A 10891-nucleotide genomic window follows, 5' to 3' on the forward strand; every position below is an offset into this window, starting at 1 on the left:
CCTGGACGGTTGGCAAGGTAGAGTACATCTCGGTAATTGAGATGTCCAAGCGTGACATGCCATTCCCAAAGAGTCTTCGGGAAAGCAGATTTGATATCGATCGAGGCTTTTGAAACATGCTCATCTCCATCAGATGGCTTAGCCTCGACGTTGCTCTTTGCATTAGAGCTGAAATAAGCGACCAGCTGCTGTTCGCCAGCTGTCGGAATAGGTTCATCAATGGTCAAATGTGAATCAGCGGGGTTCGCTATTGTAACGAAGGCCTGAGTGGAGAACTCGAATGGTTCATCGGCGGTGAATGTGTAAACATCGCTCGAGTTTCGAGCGGCAAAGAATCGCTGGTTCGATGGGTCCTTCAAGACGTAGTGGAATGGAGGTGTTGAATTCTTGTGAATAATGAATCCCTGATCATGCAGAAGCGCCTCGGACACAAGGTTGGAATCTGCTCCAGGAATATGGCGGACGTCTTTTAGAGTGACAGTAAGGCCATTTAGCTTCATATTGACTGTTCCAACACCAATGGCACGTTTCTTGTCCCCCCAGATTGATCCGATTCCCTCACTGCTCTTGAGCGGAGCATAGGAGGTAAAAAGTTCTCGGTCTGATACTACATGACGACTTGCGCACGTGTCGAAATACCAATCAGTAGACTGGCGACCGTTATTGTTGCTACTGGAAATTGCAGCCTTGGCTTGTGCCTGCGGCTCAACTATAAGGCCAGGAATATCAGGAATTGGATCCCCGTTGCGCCCACGTATTCGGCGGACCAAATCAGCGTTGTCTTTCAACCAGTGCATTGGCGCCTTCTCAGGGTTCTTAGACCAGCAGCGAGAAGCATCATGTATCGCTTTCGGAGCCTGACAGTAGTCGCAGCGCGACTTCGAAGGTCGGTCAGAGTCCGATTTCTCCAACGATTTCGGCCTTTCAGAATTCGATGTGGATGTCGATCCCTTCGGGGTGGAGACCGGGTCTTTCTTCTTCAGTCCCTGCGTGATAGCACGATACTGAAGCGCTCGCATCAATTGTCTGATGTCTAGGTTGACAATCGGTTCTCCATTTCCTCCGGACGCAAAGAACTCGTCTAGCCTCGTCTTGATGAACTGTGACTGCCAGTTCCCAAGGCTCAAGATAAACAAATCATGCTTAATGTCATCGACTGTGACATCAAGGTCGTCCAGCGCCGCCATGTAGGTCAGCCACTGGGCTTGGTGGGACATGTAATCCGATCCGTCAAGCTTCAACGCACACACGTCGCGAAGAAGATTATAGCGTTCTTGGGCTTTCGTGATGCCAAAACCAGTCACCACGGATTCCCATAAGGCCGCGGCATTCTTGGTCCGTTGCGGTGGCATGATCTTCCGTATTTCCACACTAAGGGATTTGAGGATTCGGGCGTGTAAGGCATCGTTGATCGCGGTCCAGATTGCTCGCTGCAATCTAGAGTAGGAGTTCGGAGGATGTTGTTGTCCCTTAAACAAAATGCTGTAAGAAGAGACATCGTGAATGTCAATTAAAGACGCATCACTGAGAGTATTCGTCTTCCACGCAGTGAAGTTGTGCATGGTGAGGGTCGTGGGTTTGTGCTCCCAAAGGTCTTTGATGCTACGCCGTAGCTTCTGTAGCTCTCTCTCGATGAGAGCTTCTTCCCGGTCGACTGCGATCGGGGTCTGTAAATCGTCGATCCGCGGGTTGGGATCGTCCGTTCGGTCCTCCGCACTCAGTGAAGGATAAATTGGTTCAGGGGCGTCTCGAGGTGCCAATTGGGACAATGCGTCGAGTCTGCGACCCTGTTCTGCCTGGTTCTGCATAAGAGCTGAAACACTAGCAGTCAATTGTGTCAACATCGCCTTGATATCTGCATCAGGCGTCTCACGCCTCGGAGAAGTGGATGGATTCCTGTCATCACCAAGGTCTACTTCATCACCCTCAGGGGGTATGTCTGTTTGTTGGGGCTTACGCCCCTGAGACTGCCTTCCTCGGGTCATCATGACTGCGGCGTAAACATTCAATTGTTGCCGTCAAACCGAGGTCTAAGACAGGGTGATTCAGATCTATTGAACAGACTGGTAATCCCTCAAAAATTGCAAAATAGCACAAAGGAATTGTCAATATAGGGCCATAACCTGTAAGAGTCGGGAAGCACACTGCGTTCCTATTGGGCGACTAACTCCTAATATACAGCTGACTACGTCGGGCGCTAACCCGAATGGGAAGGGAGAATCCTAACAATGCCTTACCCCTCAGGCAAAATCACGTGATGATCCCTATTTTTGGTCATGTGATCTTCTCCTTCCTCTTAATACTAGGCTTTCCCTACCTCCGCCAAGGATAATTTCTTCCCTTTTCCACCCCCTTTCCCCCTCCCAAGCTAGCCTTAATCCTGCCCAACAACCAAGCCCTTATGAGTTAGATAGATTATTGTAAACGTGAATTTGATAAGCCCTCTTAAGTGATTATGTAGCTACTTCGAAAGTACATAGTTCCATGTAGAGAAACGTCCTTCTTGGGCTGTGCATACGAGCTTGGACTTAGTCGTAATCAATATTCTGCCGGTAAATTTACTTATGAATTATGCACTGGAGAATGGCCGCTACGCACCGCCGTAGAAGCACCCTCAAAGTCTTACCTCCAGCACATCTCACCAATCTGGACTGGGACGGGTACAAGATTGGAATTTTCCACTGATCTATTGGCTCCACTTTCATCATTTGAAGGATTTGATTTGCTGGTTCAAGGGCGATATCATGCGTTTTGGTGTCGCCCGCGGAGAACATGGACCGTGTGTTGCTAGCGTGGAGATAAGGATGCAACATCCTCGGATCCTTCCATGTATATGGTCGCTCTTCCGACTGATAACCAAAAAACAAATACATACACTGCAACACCTCTTTCCTGCTTTATAATGTAAATGAGAATCCTTAAGACATCTAGTATGAGAATTCAATCAACATCATTTTCCACATCCCTTGACTTTTTGGTGAATACCTTCCAGCAACAATGCCAGCGCTATCAGCGCCGAATTCAATAACGGGGGAGGAGATTTTGTCGGTTATCATACTGGTTATCTCCATTTTATCTGCGCTTGGTGCAGCATGGATTATAATAAGCTTTATTGTTGGGAATCTCTCGTGTGCGAATGTGACATCCTTGAGGAATAATTCACTGATTTGTGGCTGGATTAAAAGCTTATCCCATCACTACGAACCTTTCGTCATCAGTTGATCCTGGGTCAGTAAGCCTTGTACAGTCTGCTTTCTTGTGGTTGCTTCTGTACTGAACCATCAGAAATAGGCCTTGGTATAAGCGATTTTCTGATGGCCCTGAACTTCATCGTATCGACCAGCATGAACATCTCTGGCAGAAAAATCTGGTCGGAGCCTCTACAGGGCTTCTGCAGTTTCAACAGCTTTATGACGCAGGTCTTTGTGATACAAAGTACATCCTTCATCCATGCTACATGCTCCTCCCAATTGAGCTATGTACATCTCGCTAACGGTGAGGATCCATAGCCGACTACTGGGTCTTGAACATCGCGATATGCACCTACAGCATTCTGGTAAACCATCGACGTTTCTTTGACACCATGCAATCCCATCCTCTTATTGTGTGTTTGTGGCCCTGGGTGTTGTCTACTACCTGGGCCGTACTTGGCCTGGTATTGGTGGGCTATCAGAACATTGGAGCGTGTGAGCTTCTTTCCCTCTTACTGTCTCCTCTCATCCCTCTAACATGTCCGATAAATCATAGGGTGTTGGTTCGCCAGCGATCGCACACGGTTACTGGTTAATTTTGTCCCACGATGGATCATCGTGTTTGTGATCATCGCACTCTACCTCCGCCTCAGCTACATCCTCCTCCGAACCCAAAGACTGTTGGAAAGCTCAGAGCATGACACAACGATTATATTATCTGGTTACCGAATTGGTCGCCAAAACAATTCGGAGCACACCGATGTGCAGTCAGGATCATATGCTCATACTTCAGAGTCGAAAATGGCGACAGCGACTGTTCAGCGACATCCTCAGTCGTCGAAATTGAAGAAGGTCAGTGCCGAGACACCAGTCTAATCATACTTTAAAAACTTTGGAGTCTAATACTTTGTTAGGTTTCCGTACGGATGATGATGTACCCGGTAATTTACATGTTGATCTGGACCATTCCTACCGCCATTCGTATCTATCAAGGGACGACAGGCAAATCTGCCTCACTTGTTATCAATTGCATAGACAAGGTATCATCGGTTTCCTTCGCAATGCAGCTACAGGCCAGACTGACGAATGCGGAACCAACAGTCATGCATTTCTATTCAGGGACTAGCAGATGCTGTTATCTACGGTATTTATTTTTTCCCTCATGCGACACAGAAATTGCCATCTCTCACACTTGGTATAGGTCTCAACGAACGAACGTGGACTGAGTGGAGGAAACTGATTTTCCCAGAAGAGCAGAGGTTACGCTCCTAAGATGACCTTCCTTATGTTCCATTTCTTGTGATTTAATTTGGACTAGTTTAATGTATAATAGTATTCTGAAGACACTTGATATGTTGCTAGATATCGATGACCATGCAGGTGATTGTTTGAAGAGATGCGAATAGCGACAATTTCATTTTGCGCCAACGACTCGTCGGGCTGTAGTAATAAAATTTTGAGCGCTGTCGCCTTTCCTGTTCTGCTCTACTCAAGGCAACCCTTCCTCCCTTCATGTCACCTATCGTTATCATGGGCGCGATAACGTATTCTCTTCCACAGCTAGGGCTATTCCGTAACCCGGGTGCAATTACCGGGGTGGCGGACCATGTATTCGTTTATCGACGTATACTGCCATGCAGTCTGGACTCTTTAGGTATCGACTTTGAGTCTCACAGGGGTTATCTGGGCCCAGTCCCGTTGGCGGGGAGCGTCTGGCTCTGTGCCCTTGCCAGGCTTGTAGTTCTACTACAACACCTTCGGTTGGTGCTCCGTGAGAACCTCATCTTTGTAATGAAATCTGAGTCCCTTTCGGCCAACACGAAAGGCGAGAAAGAACAAGGCTACTGAGATAGCGAGAAAGGTCGAGCCAAACTCTTGCTTGGCCTAGAGTGATTATAGCCCGAAAATCCTATCTTTCTATCCATGGTCGGGGCGGACAATTTCTCTTTAGATCAACATCGAGACTTAATGATAGAAGATGACCGGACTTCCCCTTTGTGGCACGTTGGTTGCAGGATGCTCTGCACTCGCGCCCCCTTGAAGTGGGCCACGTTGTCTGTCGTTCAAAAGCTCAAGTGCGAGGGTGCCTCATGAGCCCGAAACGGCCCTGCTCAATTCTTCTCGTCGTTCCACCCTGTGCTCGGCAGATAAAAGCGACCCATCGCTTCATTTAAACCTGCTGGAGGGAACAATCGGGTCCCTCCGCTCCTCCGTGCAGACACTGAATTGGATTCACACCAAGGACTTCATGTGGGAAGCTCTACCGTGAGATTCTGATCGCCCACCCTTGCAAGTGTGATCAAGTCATGGTTCCCGTAACTGCCGCGAAACCGGGCTCCGTTTCCTACTACTACGCCCGTGGATGATCGCGCCTATGACGTCTACGAAGAAGTCAAGATCTACCACGGGAAGGTGTAAGGAACGGCACCCCGAGCTTAGACGTCTTAGGGCTGTGCCGGCGGCGCCGTCCAGCTAGCAGCTGTCATCGGGCATAACTTCCACGAAGGCAAGCGTTCCCATTCGAAGAGCATGAATTACCGCCAGATCTGGGGGGATGCCGAAGGGTGCGCAGTGCCGGGGCTGTGTGGATGGTAAGGGTTCGACCAAGCACTGGATGCTATGCCAGTAAGGAACACTATGAGGAAGTTCTCTCGCGAAACCCTATCCACGGGGATTTCAAGGATGCTGTAGCGGTGAACTAACTGAGCCTGGGCAGGATTCCGCTACAACATGGTGGGTAGAAATGAAACGGAAACGAAACGGAATGAATCTGATTTGGATTTCATAACAATTAACGCTTGTGTCTTGCCTGTCTATATTTACATAGAGGAAATAAGAATGAAGAACACCACTCACAAGGCCACTGTGCAATCCTCAACTCCGTACAAGTCTCGAGTCTCCAATAGAGGAGGAGTCCAAGTTTTCGTGCTCTAGTGGCCCATCGATGCGCAAACGCTTTCGTGGGGGGAGGTAGCTATGATCTGCTCTCTGTTACCGGATTGAAAAAGGGTCCTGGACCTGCTGCAGATAAGCAACAAAGACATGGAACTCGTCAAAGTCCTTCCAGGTTTTGTGGGCCCTTGATCGGAGTTCTGGGAGGATTCGGTCCCATAGGTGCCGGAGGCGATTGTGCTTCGCACCAAAGTTGTCCGGGGCCCAACGAAGTAGCTCGAGCGCAAAGGTGTACACGGACTGGTTAGGCCTTTGATAAGTGTTGGAGTACTTGAAGTTGCCATCCCCTTCAGAAGGGATTTGGTCGACGAGGAAAACGCAGAATGCGAACCAGGTAACAGTTTTTAAGGCAGGCGGCATACTCGTCCCATCTTTCAAGCAATGCACGGGAGAGATTGGCCCTGGCGATCTCGATCTTGCGAAAGTCCTTGCACTGGTCTCCGCACTTGTGGAAGTGGTCTTGCAATTTGGACATGAAGGTCTTACATTGCCTCCAGCTGCGTGCCGAGTAGAACGGCAAGTCAGGCGCGTCGGGTGACGGTCGATATTCCAGTTTGCTACGCGGCTCTGCTGGAGGCAAAGCCCTAGTTTGCTGCGCGGGCTGTGTTGGCGGTTGTGATGGCGGACTGTCTTTTTGGTTGTGTTCGTAATTATCCGTTGGGAGGAAATGCTCGTCATTTGAGACGCTACAATTCTTCCGTCGTCCGAGGACTTTCGCTCGGGTCGGGATGGAGTTTTCAACTTCCTGCAGATACGCAGTAAACAAAGCATAATCCGAAAACTGCGTGTATGACTTTTGCGTGCGGTCACGAATTTCGGGAAGGGGCCCCTCTCAGCAGATAGACCATAAACTCCTTAGTGCTGACTTCGGGAAGGACAGGGGCCCACTGGATTAGCCAGAAGGCAAAACGCGTCACAGGTTGAGCAGTTTTCTGTTCAGCGGTTGTAATTCCAAAACTCGCTTGCTCGCGACTCGCCCGGCGTGAGAGCTGTTGAGCCAGGAACGTGCAGTATGAGTTCCATGACGTATTTCCAGGCCTCATGATATGATCGTGCCACTGATTCATCAGGTTGTGGCCGATGTATTTTGCCCCGAGCTCCACTTTGCGAGCCTCCGTGTAGTAGCTGGGGTACCGGGCGAAATGGGCTTCCAGGGCGTTGACATATTGTACCCACTCCTTCCAGTTTCTACCCCGGTAGGATCCAAAATCAAGACCTGACGGACTTGGCGGAGTGGCTGGGATTCGACGCGCTGGTGTAGTTTGGGTATGTGTCCGCGGCGAAGTGGGTTGCGCGATTAGTCGTCGCTGAGAAGGAACTGCGTCTGTTAATTTCTCTGCTTCGTGTCCGTTTTCGGATGAAACCTTATCCTTTCCTTCGTTACTCGCCCCCTCTGCGTCGGGAGAGTATTCCGATGGGGCAGATGCAGGAGCGGCCTCCTTTCCCCGCCTCACCGAAGCTGTTGACACTAGTTTCACGTCCCCGTTGACCATCCGCGGTTGGTCAGTTGTAGGCGGGCTGCTATTAACAGGCGGCATATTATTGCCTATAGGATCCAGAACAGATTTAATTAAGGCATCCACAGCACTGCTGGTGTCTTGGCCAGGGGCAATAGAGAACACTGGCGACTTCGAGATGATAGGTGATTTAGAGCCCACTGGCGATTGGAGACTAGTCGAACCAGAAGCATCGGGGCCCACACTTTGTCGAGCCTTGTCAAGGCGTTCCTGTGCTTCTTGGAGCCATCTCCCCTCCTCCGCGATCTGTGTCTGCAGCGCTACGAGCCGTCTGCGCTTCCGTATCCCTTCCAGGTTATTGCTGAATTGGCGGATTTCCTCATCAAGCGGGGAATCGTCATAACCGTCGCGGGTGCTCATCGCGTATGTTATCTGCCCAGTGCCCGTCGTGGTGGCGTGCCCAATAAAATGTGTAGTTGGTTTTGTCGCATTTATGACCAGGTAGCCAGTTCAAAAAGAAAGGATATCGATTTGAGTGCTGAAGATCGACGGAGGCCGAGTCTGAAGAGAAAAGGAAAAGACCCGGAAAAACCTCCAGATGGAGGTCTGATCATGTGACACGCCCCCTATTCAAAAAACCAGGTGATCGCCAATGTGAAGACCATTACCCCCACTGGTGTTCCATTACACTCTGCGCTTTTCCAAGAGATACCGATTATTCGACCGCTTCATAATTGCATAGCTACCTTGGCTGCTTCCTGCAGTTTACCCACAGACATCTTCCACCGAACATCCTAGGGCTAGTAGGCCTATATCATGCGCGAAAGATAGCTGTTGAGCTTCTGAAACCGACCTTTCTATGACATCAGAAGTAGATTAGGAATAAGATATGGGAAACTGGGATCCTTGGGGAACTCCCGAATTAACGCGGCGGGCTAGTCATTTAGGGTTGTCTATGTTTAATTGGACACCCGGTCAGTCAGAAATGACCGTACCCATCGAATTAGGACCCCATCTGGACCCAGCTCCCTCAAGCGAATCACCAGTCTCCTATTGACGTGGTCAATTGCTCCTGACTTGGTCAATTGCTCCCTTGTCGTCCTTGAATAGGGCTTCCATAAGCTGCTTTCTTCTCCAGGCTTCACATGTGCTCTGGATTAGGTATACAACTGCGTCAATCGCGCTTCGACGTTTGCGGCAACCCGTTGTCCGGGGTGCAAGCTGCTTGTCGTCTCACAGTGGTTGGGGATGACCTCTGCAACTTACTTTCCGAAGGCAGTTCAGCAGGCTGATTTCCCGCTAGGCCTTGTTTAGGTAGTCAGGTTTATTCGGCTTTCTTAGGAGAATTCCCTGGGCTGTCTTCCATGCTCGCGAGTGAATACCTAGCCGGAAGCACTGATGAGCTAAGGCTACTATCCGGGGGCGATTCCACTCACATAGGAGCTGGAGGGCTTGGAAGCTTAGCCTATCGATTCCCGTGGCTTTTTGGATGGCTTGATGAAAAAGGCCCTTCTGACCACATTCTCGTCTAATTGGGTGAGCCAGATCCTTTGAGGGACCTCGATAGCTTTATTGACCCCTGGGGCTGGTGGGAAGGCTATTTCTTGACCTAAGGCCCTTTTGCTGAAGGGTATGGCTAGCTCACCCTCGGGTCGCTATAGAGTTGGCGTAGTGGCTATGGTTTTAGACTTGGTGAGGTCTTATGCGAGCCAGCACCGAGCTTTATCCTCTGCGGTAGATTTATCTGGACGGTCTATAGGTCCGCTTAAGAAGGCCTCTCAACGTGCCAGTTTTGAGTGTTGAATTGTGCGATAGTAGCTGTTCCAGGCCTCTTTGAGACTAGCCGTAGAGATATTCTCTGTCCGCTAAGCTCTCCCGCTCGGTTGTAGACCTCACAGGCGGTCGTTGCAAGTATTTCTCGTCCCCCCAAAATAACATATCAATCACTATCTGCAGTAGTTGTTGGTACACGTCTATCGGAGGTTCTTCTGGAGTCGTGAATATGAATATTCGATCTTTTGGAGGTGGGGGTGCGCAAAGGGGGCGGCTGTGCCAGCTGTGGAGGCTCAAGACGCTTGGAGGCATCAAGTTTCTCAGTCCTATACGACACTAAGTTTTAATCAGCAACAAGCCAGATCAGACCATAGTTGATGGTATGTAGAGACTCAGGAACCTGGCGGCAGAAACTAGGCCGTTATATGAGAGTGGGGTTCGCGATACATAGAAACATGAGACAGATCATCCTGAAGATAGTTTGACCTTTGCCCTATTCGGATGTCTGAAATCACGCCAACGCCGACGACCTTAGCGACCTTGCAGCACCCAGAACTGACACTCATTTACCCATGCAGTCCTCTGTCTTAGAAGTCTAACCCGGTACTATTTCGACGAGCCTTAGTGGACAAGCGACAGCGAGACACAACAGTTTTGTGATTCAGAACGCAAACCGAACCGTATCTTAGGGTCTTGGATCGTATATGGCGGCGACCTTACCGCCTGCCAATCATCAGGATCATCCTCCCCACAATTTCCCGGCCGAAACTCCTTCTGTTCCTCGCAATAACCTAACCACCACATTTCAAAGGCCTGCCGATTATACAGCCATCTCGGCGTACCTCCTCCCTCACCGAAGAGGTCCAGAATGTGGTCGCAGTACATCTACACGCCCTCAAGATACTATAGTAGTAACGGCTTCCTGTCCTTGCGCGCGACTACGATGGTGCCGATATATGACTGCCACATCGGAGGCGCGAAGCCCGAGTCGGGGTTGATATTGAGGTACGTAGCGATCTGGTTGTCGAGGTTAGCACGGTTAGCGGACCGAGTGCCTACTTGATAGAGAACCAGCGGGACTTCGATAAGCCCTGGGACGTGAGGAACAGTCTGCGAGAAAACGTTATGATTTGCGGGGATTCTGGTGGCGGACTAAGGCGGATCTTTGATTTGCTCGGCCTCGCACCGGACGACGACAGCTTGAATAGGTCCTGAAGCGCCGTTAGTTGCCATCGAAGTGGATGAGGAGGAGTGCAATGAGGCAGGAGTAGGGGCGGGGTTGCTTTTGGCGCAGGGGCTTGTGGAGACAACATCTCTAGCTCGGAATCCGTGTCTAAGTTGTCCTATGAGTAATCTATAGGTGCCATGGAATCAGTATAAGTCTTCGCAATGGTTGAATGAAGAGGATGAATTCAATCTGCGTGACTCTTCGTAAAAGGAACTTGCTAGAGAGAACCACAGACCTTCGAACGCTCGGACCACCCAACGCACATGACCTCTAAGCTATTCTATAAGCTT

At 49.9% G+C, this 10891-nt stretch overlaps 4 protein-coding genes across 4 annotated transcripts; 1 reads left to right on the forward strand and 3 right to left on the reverse strand.

The window, feature by feature from the left end:
* Positions 1-223: 223 nt before the first annotated feature.
* On the reverse strand, positions 224-1985 carry N7473_004372 (uncharacterized protein; the record flags this gene model as incomplete). Its single annotated transcript, XM_057150312.1, is given in 2 exon segments — positions 224-247; positions 258-1985. 2 exon segments carry the CDS (start codon positions 1983-1985, stop codon positions 224-226), a joined length of 1752 nt encoding a protein of 583 aa, XP_057010422.1.
* Positions 1986-2917: 932 nt separating this feature from the next.
* Positions 2918-4067, forward strand: N7473_004373 (uncharacterized protein; the record flags this gene model as incomplete). Its single annotated transcript, XM_057150313.1, has 5 exons — positions 2918-3114; positions 3186-3228; positions 3292-3435; positions 3510-3686; positions 3748-4067. The coding sequence occupies exons 1-5, from the start codon at positions 2998-3000 to the stop codon at positions 4065-4067; spliced, it is 801 nt and encodes a 266-aa protein (XP_057010423.1). The 5' UTR covers positions 2918-2997.
* A 2115-nt stretch (positions 4068-6182) lies between these two features.
* Positions 6183-6503, reverse strand: N7473_004374 (uncharacterized protein; the record flags this gene model as incomplete). The annotated part of the gene is made up of 1 exon (XM_057150314.1): positions 6183-6503. The coding sequence occupies one exon, from the start codon at positions 6501-6503 to the stop codon at positions 6183-6185; it is 321 nt and encodes a 106-aa protein (XP_057010424.1).
* A 446-nt stretch (positions 6504-6949) lies between these two features.
* On the reverse strand, positions 6950-8020 carry N7473_004375 (uncharacterized protein; the record flags this gene model as incomplete). Its single annotated transcript, XM_057150315.1, has 1 exon — positions 6950-8020. One exon carries the CDS (start codon positions 8018-8020, stop codon positions 6950-6952), a length of 1071 nt encoding a protein of 356 aa, XP_057010425.1.
* Positions 8021-10891: the final 2871 nt, after the last annotated feature.

Source organism: Penicillium subrubescens, assembly GCF_028828155.1.
Source record: "Penicillium subrubescens strain IBT 31985 chromosome Unknown utg000003l_segment0_segment0, whole genome shotgun sequence".
Lineage (NCBI taxonomy): Eukaryota > Fungi > Ascomycota > Eurotiomycetes > Eurotiales > Aspergillaceae > Penicillium > Penicillium subrubescens.